This window comes from Phacochoerus africanus, chromosome 7 (genome assembly GCF_016906955.1).
Source record: "Phacochoerus africanus isolate WHEZ1 chromosome 7, ROS_Pafr_v1, whole genome shotgun sequence".
NCBI classification, from domain to species: domain Eukaryota; kingdom Metazoa; phylum Chordata; class Mammalia; order Artiodactyla; family Suidae; genus Phacochoerus; species Phacochoerus africanus.
The window spans coordinates 30,826,250-30,841,226 of record NC_062550.1 but is presented as its reverse complement, the minus strand read 5'-3'; the positions used below and the strand labels follow the sequence as shown (position 1 = coordinate 30,841,226).

At 37.8% G+C, this 14,977-nt stretch overlaps 1 protein-coding gene across 3 annotated transcripts in view; it reads right to left on the bottom strand.

The window, feature by feature from the left end:
- Positions 1–10,307, bottom strand: part of MON2 (MON2 homolog, regulator of endosome-to-Golgi trafficking) — a 114,988-nt gene extending 104,681 nt beyond the window's left edge. For 2 of the 3 annotated variants that reach the window (XM_047787105.1, XM_047787106.1), the window contains exon 1: positions 9,808–10,307. In XM_047787105.1, coding sequence (XP_047643061.1) covers positions 9,808–9,918 — 111 coding nt within the window. In that variant the 5' untranslated portion in view covers positions 9,919–10,307. Of the gene's footprint in view, positions 1–9,776 lie in introns of all 3 variants that reach the window. The other variant, XM_047787107.1, reaches the window with a different exon arrangement.
- Between the last annotated feature and the right edge of the window lie 4,670 nt (positions 10,308–14,977).

Sequence of the window (14,977 nt, the reverse complement as noted above, 5' to 3'; positions counted from 1 at the left end):
TAGACATTTATATAATCGCAGGGTAACTACTCACTTGTAAACACAGTTATTTCTTTTCCTGAATTGATCCACATAAAACAAAAAAAAAGTTCCAGTTTTGTAGACTTGAATAGGCATGATATAGGTTACGGTGGGTAATCTAACATCTCCTAACATCCCCATTCCTGATGGCAATCTATGAGTTGGGAAAGAAAGCCGAAGTTTTCAGTATGTTGCAGCATTTAATATTTGTTAGTCTTAAAATTAGTATCTCTCAAGAAATATTTTTTCTCTTTCTCAAAATTTTTTGCTTACTCATATAGACACACCCACCAGGGACTCTGAATATGGAAGTTAGTGATACAGAAAGGCAGAGACAAGAAAGAATGCTGACTCCTCTTTCAAGACCACATAGACTATCCTCGGCCTCACTTTTCAATATGCCCTCTTCCTAGGCAAACTGAATCCTCTCGTTTCAATTAGTTCCTAAACATTTAAGAGTCTAAATTATATTCCTCTTCCTTATCTGTCTCCTAAACTATAGGATTAACCTATATATTTAAAAGGCGCCTTAAATTCAAGATATTCAAAACAGGTTATCATCTCACACATACATTCCCAACTTCCACCTCAGCCCCAGAAAAACCTGTTTCTTCTTCCTACAATCTCTATTTTTCTGAACAGCAGCAGCAGCAGCATCTATCCACTGACCAGACATCTGGCATTCCTCCATCATCCCAAAAAAACAAATCATCCACAAAGGATATGTAGTGTACTCTTTTTTTCTTCTCAAATCTCACTTCTACACCTTAGTTCAAACTTCTCATCTACCTAAACTAAGCAATTTCTCCACTTACATTTTGTCCTCCGCCCACCAACTGTCTCAACTCTACAATGGTCCCCCAGACCCACCTCTACTAATGCTCCTCTGAAGTGAGTAGTGGAAGGATAGCTTTAAAAGGGAAAACAAAAATCTCATGGACCTACCCAGTCACTGACAAATTAAAGTATATATGAATAAAATTGGGAATAAACTCCTTATGTTTATAGCTCTTAAATTATAAAGCCAATAAATTCAATCTGAGATTTTTTAAAATCTTTGCTGAGATTAATCAACTGCTAACAACGTGAAGACGGTGCTGATTTTTCTGATTTTTGGCATTCTTGTAGTACCAAGAGCAGGGACAGAAATAATTTCTTCCATCACTTTTTTTTTTTTTTCCTATGGCAAGTATCAAAAATCCCTTCCATCTTTGTGGGCTGTCTATGGTTTGTACCTATGGTTTATCCTATTCCTCTCATTACATGTCTGTTTCTCCATTCTAGCTATAAGCACCATGAGGGTAGGAAATATATTTCATTCATCTCCCCATATTCCTAATGTCTATCACAGTGCCCAGCCTACAGTGGCTATATAATAAATGTTCCTAAATAATCAAATGAAAAGTTCTAAACAGAAGAAATGATTTTACTGCCCATTCATTGAAAAATCCAGAGGGAATCTGATCCAGAGATTCACAAGGTCTTCAGGGCTGTAGTTTTACTTCTCTGCCATTTGTCCTGATCCATGAGTAGGTTGATTCTAGATTGATCCTCAGGCTGCTTCCAATCTTGGCATTTCAGCCATTCTATGCCTCACAATTTCATTTGACACTATCCAGAAATAGAGAAAAAGTCTCTTCCAGAGGAAGAAAGAAAAAGCTTTCCATTTCCAAAACTCACTGGCATTATATGACTTGGGCAGAAATAGAGGCTGGGGTGGGGAGGGTTAAATTATACTATTCAAGGTACCCTGAAGCAAGGAATGAGATTAATTCATCTAAATTCATAGGGTTGAAAATGAAGGAAGAGAGCAGCCTACCATTAAAGGAAGCAAGAGGGAATGGATGCTAGTAAGGGAATTAATGTCCACTATTAGAACTACATACAAATTATTTAAAATAATAAGTAATAATACTACTCCTCCTTACCAAACTTTCTATGTTCTGTGTGTGTGTGTGTGTGTGTGTGTGTGTGTGTGTATGTGTGTGTTAAACCACACCTGTGAGAGTAAAGCCTCAAAATGAGAACAAATTTACCAAAGGTCCAAATTAATTATTCACAGGATATAGTACAGAACAAAAGCTAAAGAAGAAATGTCAAAGTCAACTTAATAGCAACTTAAGGAGAATAATGTACTCAAGAGACACTAGGGAGGTATGAAGCTGACTGAAGACCTATGATTTCAGATGTCAGGTAAAAAAAAAAAACCTAAAGTCAAGTCCTCACTTGGGAATACCTAATAGACCTAGAACACTCCCTAGAGGATAATATGCTCATAAAATACTATAGTGAAACCTATAATATTTTCTTCTGTAACATGAAATTAGTCTAATACCCCAAAGCTTTGAAAAATATATACCTATATGGCATCCTATTTAAAACCTTTGGACTAAAAAAACAAAAAACCCTCTGGCTTCTAGGAAACATTCTACGATGACATCTGAACGACTAAACTGTGGATTACATGTGGGCAGCTAAGAATATATTTGTGATATACAGTACCCCTTTTGTTCCTTCTTTAAAAATTTAATCTCCAACAAGAATCTAATCAGCAACCCTCAGATATACAAATGCTTTGAACCATGATGAACAGAAGGATAAACAAGATGCAAAACTGACCTTTTAGGAAAGAAGAAAATACTAAAATAACCATAACAGAAGGTAAAATATAAGAGTTATAAGTAAATAATTTACAAAATAAGCTTAAATGAAGATTAAGAAAGCAGAGGAAAATAAACCTTAGCTTGAAAAGCCTGGGCAGGAGCTGCAACTCTTCTTGCTCCAAAAACCAGCTAGTACAGGGCACACAGCAGGTGTTCAAAAATTATTTCATAAATAAACTAATGAAGGAATGAAGGAAGAAATGAGAACATTATCTGTAAAATTGGTTTATTCATTCAACAAATGGATACGCAACATTTACAGTGGAATTAAATTAAAGGTGGGATTTTAATTTTTAAAAGATGGGAGGTGATTCCAAGCCAGCAAAAAGAATTCCAAAAGCCACAACATGGAATAGGGAAAGGAGTACAGCACATTGGAGAACGAACAGCAGGCAGCAGAGTTTGGCTGAAGTATAAAGACATTTAAGGAAAAGTTGAGGGTGTTAAAGGAAGGTTTAGAAGATCAAGAAGGTCTTAAATGCCATACTGAGGAGTTTCTAAGGGTTTCTGAGCTGAATATTAATCTGGTAGCAACATACAGAATGCTCTTTTGTGCCATTAATGCATACCAAAGACTAAGCAGGCATAAAATTAAAACTGGGAGCTAGAATAATATTAAAAAAAAATAGAAAAAAGCAGAGGTATGTTAGAAATTACAGAGCTGGAAGGAACATCCGACAAAGAATACAAAGTAGAGAGAGTGGAGAGAGGAAAGACAGCCAAGGAGACTAAAGTAAGCAACAGTGATAACTACCAATAACAGAACAAATGAAACGTGGGGATAGGACAAGTTTTGAGGAAAAAAAGTTCAATTACAAGAAGTTCTGTCTGAAGCATTTGCAAGATTCTGTGGTAAATGTGTTCAACAGATAGCTAGAAAAACAGTTCTAAGTTCAGTAAAGAGAACAAAGTTAATTCAGTAGCTTTAGGGGTCATCGGCATTGTAGTAAAACCAGAAGCAATGGATTACATGACTTTGCTAAGGAGATGAGCACAGAAAAAGGTCTCAAAACAGAACTTGGTTTACACTTACTATGTAAAGAAAAAGAGAAGGTATACTGAGAGAAGGAGGAGAAACAGGAAAGTAGAGTGTTATACAAGTTAAAATGGGAACCATCAATAGTAACAAATGATGAGGCAAGGCAGTCAAATGGGAACAATGATAAAAATAAGTATGCTTTAAAGGCTTTGCAGCAGGACCAGATGCAGTAGAGATGGATGCACATGGATTCACATCCCAGTTCTTCCACTTTCTAGGTTTACTACTTTTTGCAGGTTATTGAACCTCTCTAAACCAGTTTCTTCAGATCTGTAAAATTGAAATGGCATGTTGCAATAGTCAATGGATACAACCTTCCTAATATAGTAGAAAGACAATATTTTATTCAACTGTGACTTCAAAAAGATAACGGCACTTTCTCACCCATTTTTGTATTTCCTATCATGCTTTACTCTTAAGAAACTAATAAATTTATATTAATTATAAGAGTACTAGAAAAACCCTCTATTTTCTACATGGTTGAAAATAAGCTATACTTATATACAAGAAAAAAAGGAAAATTCTTCCATTTTTGAAGCAGGCCTTCCTTTTCGGTTTTAGATATTAAGAGAAACAACATTTTTTATTTCTTCTATGTCACCAAAGCACAGTGCTAAGAAGATAGTACATTCTTTTTTGAATAAAATATGTTTTCACTGACCTTTGTTCTCTATTCATTTCCATGATAGAACAAAAATGGTCAAAAACTTAGTAAAAAATAAACTATTACGTTTCACACTTTAACAATAAATTTCAGTGGTTATGACACTAACTTTCATAAATACATAAAACATGTTTTAGACAAAAGTTTTTTTAAAAAACTCTCATTGTAAAAAAAAAAATATTCTTAGATTATACCAATAAGCTTAAAATTTTTTCCACAGAAGTCCTGGTGAAAAAGTTACTGTTTATATTACTCTTGAAGTTGTAGAATTTATATTTACTTATCTAAAATATTTATCAGAAGAAAATGAATTTAATGGGACCTTAGGAATCTAATGTACCTTTTTTAGAATAAAGTCAACAACAGCATAAAAAGAAACAGCAGGGTCAAAATCAAAGATCATTAGCATGTCTACACAATTATCTAAAATTGCATTACGTAGAAAAGTCTTGACCAAAATGAGTTATAATTCCTTAAGACACTTGTCATACTGTTCTGACTAGTGCTGACACTTTTTTAAATAAATTGTGAAAGTTAATTTATTTTAGTATAAAAAACACAGATCTATTCTTTATACTAATGAGAGAAAGAATGCAATTCTTGAGCAAATTTCCCTAACCCATGTCAACAGGAAAAAAACTACACTATTTTAGAGAATACTAAATGAAAACAGCTCCCAGTTAAACATGTAAACATTATCTAACCCTCATTCTTCATTGTCATAAGGTAGGGAAAATGAGATCTTTACCCTGCCAGAGGAGCCAGCTGACTTGGGCCTCAGTTCCCAAAAGCTAGTTAAAGGGAGTACTCTCTCATGGTAAATAGAGGGCATCTCTCACCAAGGATTCCCCACCCCACCCGCAGCCAGCTAATGCATAAAAACACCAGACACCGAGGAACTCTACCACAAACACCTTTGCTTTTTTAGGCAAAAATCCCTGCCAATAACTTCTATCAGTTCTGACAGGTAAGAAGAGACTTAAGGTACATAGCCTGGGAAGACTACTTGTACTTTATTATACACACTCTTATTGATTCCACTTCATTAAAAAAGAAAGAAAAAATCCAACCAAAATCTTAATTCGGACCACTTCAATGACCTTCATTCCCTTGCCTCTTCTACCACCCACTCTCTGAACGTCATCATCCTCCAGGGCAGCACTACTTGGCAAAATGAAATCCAACAGCCCCACTTTAGTCCTGGTCCCTTTCCTTCTAGCTCTCTCATGTTAACTCCACTGCTCTTGGATTAAATTGGTCCAATTCAATTAATCCACTATTAGTCCCTTAACCTTACTTTCAATCAATCAAAGTTGTCTTGGATCCCCTTCTTTGGGAATCGAACCTAGATCTCAGGATCCATCATCACTTTTCCTGCTAAGATTGTTGGCAGAATCACTCCTCCACTTCTCCAAAGTGATCAACTGCTCCCCTCAAACTTTCCACCCATCACTTCTTTCATTGCTAATTACTCCTAGCAACAAGGTTGTTTCCTATCTTAACAAGAAAACAGAAGCCATAAGGCCAAATTTTCCACAACTTCCTATCCCTCCAATATGCCCCTCATTCAAATTTATCACATTCAAATCCATTTTTTCTTTTTCCCTTACTCAATCAGAAGATGACGTGTCCCTTCTCAGATAGAAAGCCAGGTCATACACTTAGGCCCTTGAAAGTCCAGCTTTCTCAGAGACCTGTTCTAGTCATGTATTCCCTTTCTCTTCCATATCCTTAACCTTAATCTCTTCCCCTTTAATGCTATTGTTTCCCAATGTTCCTCATTCAGCCCTGATGTTCTCATTCTACACACTTTTCTTGGTACATTTTATCTACTTGTACAGTTTCTACTACCATGTATAACGGATACTTTTAAATCTGAAATTCTAAACCTCCCTGTTAAGTACCAAACCATCACTTTCAAACACCTATAGGGCAGTTCCACTTGGATGTCACACACATATCTCAAACAATATTCACGACTACTCATTTTCCCCCAAAACATTTCCTCCTCTGGTAATTTACCCGGTTTCCCAAGCCAGAAACCTGGAGGCATCACAGATTTCCCTTTATAGATTATAAGAAAGGTCACTATGTCCTGGTTATTTTACCTGCTAAACCTCTCTATACTCTCTCTTTCACCCATGTCTACTACCATACAAGCAACTCTGTCTACCTCCACTGCTACCTCAATGCAGACAACCATTTCTTTATAAAATACGCTCTTTTTGCCTCAATCTCAATCCCTGCTAATTCCTCCCACCAGTACTATTATGGCAATATTACTAAATATCAATTTGATCATATTACTTCCTCTTAAAAATCCTTAACAGTTCCCAATCACTTTTAGCATGAAATTTATTTTACTTGGAATACAAACATGTGCTGTTTCCTCTACCTAGAATGACCTTTCTTCTGCTGACTAGCTTCTACTCATAAAGACTCAGCTCAAGAATTAATAACTCTCTCTGATGACACGTCTAGGCTCAATTAGATGCCCGTCATTTGTTCCTACAAAGTACTGCCTGCAAACAGAAATAACCAAAAAGGCTTTCTTTGATAAATATATAAACATAAAACCTCAGAGGTTACTGCCTCTGAAGGCCACTAAATGAATACCAGTTACATAGAAGGGATATTACAAAGCTTTAATATAATTTTTAAGATAAAGAAAAAAGTTTTCAAATAACTATTCCAGAATAAATTAGCTAGTGCACTTGTGCTGAAAAAAAAAAAAAAGTTACACCGCTGAAACATGAAGATTTATATTTAAGGAAAACAAGAATGGGGAAAAAAGAAGAAGGAATGCATTGCTGTTATTATTATTTAATTACTACCTTCATTATAAAATGACAGAATAGAATTGAAGCCACTATAAAAATAATTTAATATACAAACTGTTTTGCAAATGAAAACAATTAACATAAAGAAAACTATGTAGAAAATCCAAAGATAATAAACATCAGTAAGGCATTATCTGTTATCAATATTCTGTTTTTCTAATAGATTTGAAATCTTTATAAATCCAGCTTATCATTCATTAAGAATAAAGTTAAGAGTCTAGCACTATGGCCAAAAAGATAGAAATTATTAAAACTTAAAGACTAAACACAGAATGTCTCACTTCATTCTCTCTTGTTGAAAAAGTAAAGAGAAGGAGACAACACTTCCAAAGCACATACGCAGTTAGCATTGCAGTATATTAAGTTCTTGAGTAGGCTTCTCAGTAATTCAGAATGAGTATTTTTCAGATGATATTTGTAAAGATACTGGGAGAGTGCTAACCAGCAAACTAAAATACAGATGGAAAAGCTTCTTATAATTAGAAAGGCTTTGCCTTAGTATCTACCACCCCCCCCAATAATAAATAAATAAAACAAAATTTACCAATTCTTTTAAGAATAAAACCCAAAATATAGAATTGCTATCAAATTACCAGGGAAAACTTAATCCAACCAAAATATTTCTTTAAAGTCACGCTTCCCTCCTAAAAAACAATCACTATTAGGCAATTACTTCACTCTTGTTTTAAATTTATGACAGTCAAGGTTATTTTTCAATTTCTAAAGGAGCGCCCTAACATATAAGTACCATTGGTTAAGGAGTCAAAGTTCTTACATCCAACAAATTCTCATGGAGTGTGTACTGTACACATAATCATCTATCAGAGATAATCACACCAAAAATTACTTTGCCATAACCTCAAAGATAGATGCAGTTATTAAATATTTGTTTAGCCAAGGTTCATGTAAAAAAGCTAACAAGCTTTATTAAAGTTTCTAGATTAGAAATGGATTGAGTTTTAGAATTTTGTCAGTTAACTTGGAATGCATTTTCCATACAAATAATAAACAGCAATTAAATTCCCAAGCTAGCCCACAAAGGCTGTAATATAGAGAAATCATTGTTTTTATATGGATTACAGAACTGGGAATAGTTCTATAAATTATTATTAAAATTGCAAATAGGATTTGACATTTTCTAAATGAGAGAGCATTTCCTTATATTTAAAACAGCCAGACTATTTCTTTAAAATTTTAAAACAGCCAAATAACCAAATTCCTTAAAATTCCTTGTTATAACTTCCATCTTAGAGAAAATAATGAAAATCAGTATCAAAGCAAACTATTAAATAAACTCTTGAAGTAAAACATCATAATAAACTATTGAAATAAAACATCAAAATAGTCATCTTTCCGAAAGTGGCACATCCGGTTTCAACACTGGGTAATATTTGCTTACACTACTAAAAAAAAAATATTAGACGGAGTCTGTGGAAAACTGCTAAGACCAAGCACTTACGGAAAAATTAAGGTTCCTTAGAAGCCTAAAATCCAAATTTTATTGTGTAAGTTCTAATCACACAATCTTTATAATTATAGAGGCAAAATATTTAATAAGAAAATATTTCAAAATTCCTTGGTCAACTTTAGAGCAAAAAGTAAAAGAAACTGCAGGTACCACAAACTACATCAAATAGGAATAAAAATAAAATAATTGTTCTTAAAAAAATGTCACTGAAATATCTTATTTTAGAAATAAGAAAAGAAACTAAGCAGCGTTTTTGAAGTTTAAGAGAAATAAAATGGCATCTAAGAGAAAAAGCCAAGAGTGACTAATGCTAACCACTGCAATTCAGGAAATATTTGGAGAATTTAATTCGTATATATTATTAACTTGGGCCTCTTTGATAATATGCTTTTCTGCTCTAATTATCTTCTCATCATAATCTAATAAATCCAGCCTTTAACTCTATTTTACACCTGAAAGAAAACTGGAGCTCAAAGAGGTTAAGCTGTGTTGCCGTATTGCCAGCACTTAAATTCAGGTGTATTCTATTTGACTCTAAGCCTACTCTTCCCAGTAGTATACTGCTCATAACATGGCTTAACTTGGTTACTGTGACTCTTCAATATTTGTCCTAAGTGTCTCTGTATAATTTATAAATACTTCATGATACAGATACAGAGTTCAAGCTGCATGACACACGACAAGAAGGAAAGCTACTTCCGATTGAGTGATACATACTATAAACGTGAGGGGCAGAGACTGTACCACAACTATGGTTATTAGTTTTTGGAAGCCACAAACATAAGAGTATCAATCCTGGCTTGGCCAGTTTCGAGTCGAAAAAAGCCAGAAAAGGGGAAGGTACCATCCACCTAGCTGAATTCTCTGAACTGGCTCACTCTGCGAACTTCATTCCTAAATCTGGTGGCTAGGGCAACAGAGAAAATCAAAGCACCTCAGAGCTCGCCAAAGGAAACTCTGAAAACGCTTGTGAAATAACCCACCCGCTCGAAAATCTGGAAAGGTGAGGGCCAAACGAGAATTACACAAGACTGGAGGACAGGAGTGAAGGGCTGGGTCTAACAGGACCGGGTACGCTCACCGTGCCTGCTCCGTCGTCGCCTGAAGCTTACCTCCTTGACAGGTGGGAATTTCTTCTTGCATTCCAGGGACAAGGCCCGTAAGTCGCTCTGCATATTCTCCAGCAGCTTCTTAACTGCTTCGGGGCTGTTAGTGCCCGACATGATCCACCAAGCTCCGTGCCAATTTCTGAAAGGCGCAAACGAACTCCGACGCCGTCAGCTCTTTGGAACCACAGGCAGCTCTGTCCAGGCACCTCCGGCCCTGGGGCAGTCCACCTCTTGGGCTCCAACGGGGCTTGAGGGGCCTGGGCTGCGAGCCGAGCGCCCCCCGCAGCCTCGTCGCAACTCCTCCGGCTCTTACCCGAGGGGCCCCCGCAGTCGCCCTGCCCCGCGAGTCTCCGCCAGCTCCGGCCGAGGAGCCCACAAGGCGGGCAGGTCCCTCTCGCTGACGCAGGCCTGGCCACACGGGTTGTCACCAGCCAACCTGGCGAGAAGCTTCAGCGCCGCCTCCTAAGAGCCCCCAGACTCGCCGACGCCATTAGCCGAGTCGCCCACAATTCCGAGCGCGGCCGGGACACGTCAGCTGCACTTCCGGGCACCGCGGCCACCGCCTCCGCGGCGGCCAACCCGAGCGGCGAGCCTCAGGATGGGCGTGGCCAGAGGCGTGGTCACGCTCTGGGCAGCCCAAGATCAGGGCGGGGACGGTTTTCCCGACCTCTCCTGGCAACCTAACCGGCTTAGGGCACAATTTCCCTCGAGATTCGCTTCCTTTTCCGTGACAAGCGTCTGAACAGAGCCCCGGTTGCCCCTTGTTGTATCTCTTTGCGCATGTTTGTGTTAAATTGTATTTCGGTTTAAACGGTTTGCTTCCTTTTGGATTAATCTTCATATGTCTTGTCCTTCTTCATTCCTGCCCTCCCTGGAATTTCGGGGCTAGGGGCCCACCCCAAAACAACCAACTGTTAAATTTTTGCACTTCCTCCACAGAGTTGTACAAAGCATACTTGGCGCACTTACTAAGGAGCATTCACTTATTTTCCTAATCTGTAAAATGGAAAATTAAACTGCCCAAGCCCTCCGTTGGTTTTCCATTTTACTCAAAGTAAAAGCCAAAATTCCTCCGTTCACCTACTTGGCGCTCTTCACGATCAGTCTCACCGCCTTAAGATCTGTATCCCCGCTAAAAGGAAAATTTCAGAAATGTTGGAATTTTTTTTTTTTTCTATTCCCTGCTCTATCTCCAGTGTCTAGAACAGTGCTTGGCATATGGTAGGTGATCAATAAATATTTGTTGAATGAATAACTACTCCAATTAATAAAAACCGAGTTTTGATGCTCAAATAAGGAATCCGTATAAAATCCTTCATTAGCTCTGAAGTGCCAAACACATGTGAGCCAAAGATAAATAGAAAAATCGTCTGTGCTTCCCTGAAGATTCAGGTCAGTACACAGATTTCGCAGATACTGAGCAGGAAGCAAAGAAAAGTCGATGGAAAGCCTGAACCAGGGTAGAGGCAGGAGATGAAGAAATGAAAACCTTCAGACAACTGAACTGATGACACCTTTGCAAGATGGAAGACAGGGACCTCTGAGACTGTTGGTGAGCAGTGATGTGTGTTTGTAAAATAAGAAGGCCTTGCTGCACAAGTACTTAGTAAACTAAATAATTTCTTTCTTTTTTTTTTTTTTTTTCCCTTGACACAAAGCAAAGCAATGATGGGTTAAGGTGGCAGATGAGATAATAGTAGGGAGGTCCTAAAACAGTAGTTTGGATCATTGGTGCCTTTTTCACGACTTTTGGGAAACTTGACAGCTGTATAAAAGATGCAAATTTCTGGAGTTCCCGTTGTGGCTCAGTGGTTAATGAATCCGACTAGGAACCATGAGATTGTGGGTTTGATCCCTGGCCTTGCTCAGTGGGTTAAGGATCTGGTGTTGCCTGAGCTGTGGTGTAGGTTGCAGACGCAGCTGGGATCCCGTATTGCTGTGGCTATGGGTAGGCTGGCGGCTACAGCTCTGATTTGACCCCTAGCCTGGGAACCTCCATATGCCATGGGAGCGGCCTTAGAAAAGGCAAAAAGACAAAAAAAAAAAAAGCGAATTTCAGAGTTTGAGCTGTGGGGCAGTAGATTAAAAAACTCCAACTGCAGCAGTTCAGGTCGTGTAGAGAAGTGGCTCCATCCCAGGGCCACCCCAGTGGGTTGAAGAATCAGGTGTGGCATAGGTCTTGGCGGAAGCTTGGACTCAATTCCTGGCCCAGGAACTACAATATGCCATGGGTAGAGCTGTAAATTTTTTTTTTTGTCTTTTTGCCATTTCTTGGGCCGCTCCCACGGCATATGGAGGTTCCCAGGCTAGGGGTCAAACTGGAGCTGTAGCTGCCAGCCTACGCCAGAGCCACAGCAACGCAGGATCAGAGCCACCTCTGCAACCTACACCACAGCTCAAGACAGCGCCGGATCCCTAACCCACTGAGCAAGGCCAGGGATCGAACCCACAACTTCATGGTTACTAGTCAGATTGTTGACCACTGCACCACAACGGGAATTCCAGAGCTGTAAAATTAAAAAAAAAAAAAAAAAGATGTGAATTTAGGGGGGAAAAAAAACCTTGGCAGAATATATGAATATGCTGCAGGCATTATTCCTGAGGTCCCGGGGAGCTTTTAAAAATGAAACCTCCAATAACTGGCCTAGTAATCAAGATCCATCCAATGCCTTTTCACATGTAGCCAATTTTTATATAGAAACTTAATTTTTTATTACTAGTAACTTTGGCTTGATTCACTCTTAATCATCTTAGAATCTTTTACATCTCTGTTATACATAGTTAGGGAAATGCAATCGGAATTCATTAATTAAAAACAACATTTATAGTTACTTGAAAAGCTAAAAAAAAACTTTTTTGGCCACACCCAAGGCATGTGGAAATTCCCAGGCCAAGAATCAAACCCAAGTCACAGCAGTGAAAACACCAGATATTTAACCCTTAAGCCTCCAGGGAACTCCCAAATTTTTCTTAATGTGTAACAATTACCAATATCTAGTATTCTGTAAATTTCTTTTGAAAAGTAAAAACTATCGATTTTCCACATACATATACCCAGAGAGCTTGTACTGCCCCAGAAACAATGCGTGACTTTGCCAAAACCAAATAAGTTAGGAGTTCCCACTGTGGTGCAGTGGATTAATGATCTAGCTTATTTCTGTGGAGACAATGGTTCACTCCCTGGCCAGGTACAGTGGGTTAAGGACCCAGCATTGCTGTAGCTATGGCTTAGGTCCAGGCTTGGGGGCAGCCAAAAAAGAAAACAAAAAACAAACAAAAAGACAAGTTATCAGAGGTAAAAATAATTTTTGATCCCAGAAAAGAATTGGAAAGAAATCAGAAATCAGCTAAGCTCATGAATTAGCATTCTGAATAGAATGATTTCTTTTAGCACCAGAGACAAATTATTCACATATGTATTACTGTTTTCAAGCATCTCAAAAAGTACTTTTAAAATTGTAGCATACCTGAAAATGTTGGTATAAGTGTAATGTGCCTATAAAATCTATCTTCATTGCAAATGACGCTAATAAGTGCCTGATAAATTTAACCTTTTATTACCGTAAGTAATGCTCTCATAGCATTACCAAGTACTATTTAAGCCTCAGGCTCTCAAGTTAAAAAACTCTAAAGTTTGAATCTCACCCTGTTAGTTACTACATGGGTGATTCTAGCAAATTACTTAACCTCTCTAATTTTCAGTTACTACTTCTTTAAAAGAAGAAACTACAAGTGCCTTCCTCACCAGGTCGTTTTAATATCTAAGTGAGATACTGCAGGTAAAGCACAAAGCCTGGCACACATTAACTATTGAGTCAATGTTTTAAATAGAAGAAAAAGATAACTCTTGAGATCATTATTCATGTTAAGCCTTTGTAACTTCTAAATAGACTTAATTATCAGCAAGTTTTAAACTTCAGGTTGAAAATGAGGAAACCCATCTTTTTTCTGATCCTTTTTTATGACTTTCTGATGAGCACATATTCATGTGTGACAAGAAAACTTGCCTAATATTCTGAAATATCTGTCTTGATTTAATGATGAAATATAGATCTTACTCAATCTACCTTTTCTCAGTCCTCAGATTTCACCATCATTCATTTAGTCTCCTCTTGGACTTTTCTCTCACCTACTCCTTAGATGTTAGTATTTCCCAGGATTCTATTCTCTGCTCTCTTTCCTCCTTCATTCATTCTTCCGGAGTGATCCTATGCACACCAATGACTTGGTTACTACCAATCCATTGATGTCATCCTGTATAACCTCCATTGTAACAAATCTCAATAGAATGTCCAGATTAATGAAACACTACAACAGAGACACCATTTGGGGATTTACTTGTGTAAGGAATATAGTAAGGAATGTACTTGTAATGTCAGCTAAGAGATGAAAGTGCAAGCTTCTAAACTTTCCAAATGCTCAGACCTTACTTCCTGGTTTTGTTTTTTTGTTTGTTTGTTTGTTTCGGGGTTTTTTTTTTTTTTTTGGTCTTCTTTTTAGGGCTGCGCTGGCGGCAAATGAAGGTTCCCAGGCTAGGGGTCCAATCAGAGCTACAGCTGCAGGCCTACACCATAGCTCATGGCAACGCCAGATCCTTAACCCATGGAGCGAGGCCAGGGATCGAACCCACAACTTCATGGTTCCTAGTCGGATTCATTTCCATAACGCCACAATGAGAACTCCAGGAATAAGTTTTTAACAAGATAGCCATTTTTACTACAAAACTTCTCTTATACGCTCCTTCCCAAAATTGTATCAGTCAGCTACCAGAGTGCAAATGGTGCAGAAATAGTTCTGCTGTGAAAAAGCAGAAGCAACAGTCATTCCTGAGAGAATCCTTCACTCCTAGCAGCTCACAGAATGTTTTAACCAGCCAAGGCAGGAGTTGTCAGGATTCTGATTTGCCAAGTTATTTCTGTGTTGTAGAAATAGAGATTGAATACTCCACAATTTTCATAGTCCAGAGGATTAAAGAATCTTTCATTCTGTGGTGATGAATTCTCTGGAGATATTTAACATTAACAACAAATCATTGGAGAGGTATCTTTTGTCTAATAGTTTTTATTTTTATACCACCTTAAAGTTTTGTTTTTATTCTTGCTTTCAATCTTGTTCCTGAGACAGAGACCACACTGTCTGGTCATTTCCAGCTCCTTTAAGTCACTTCTTTCGT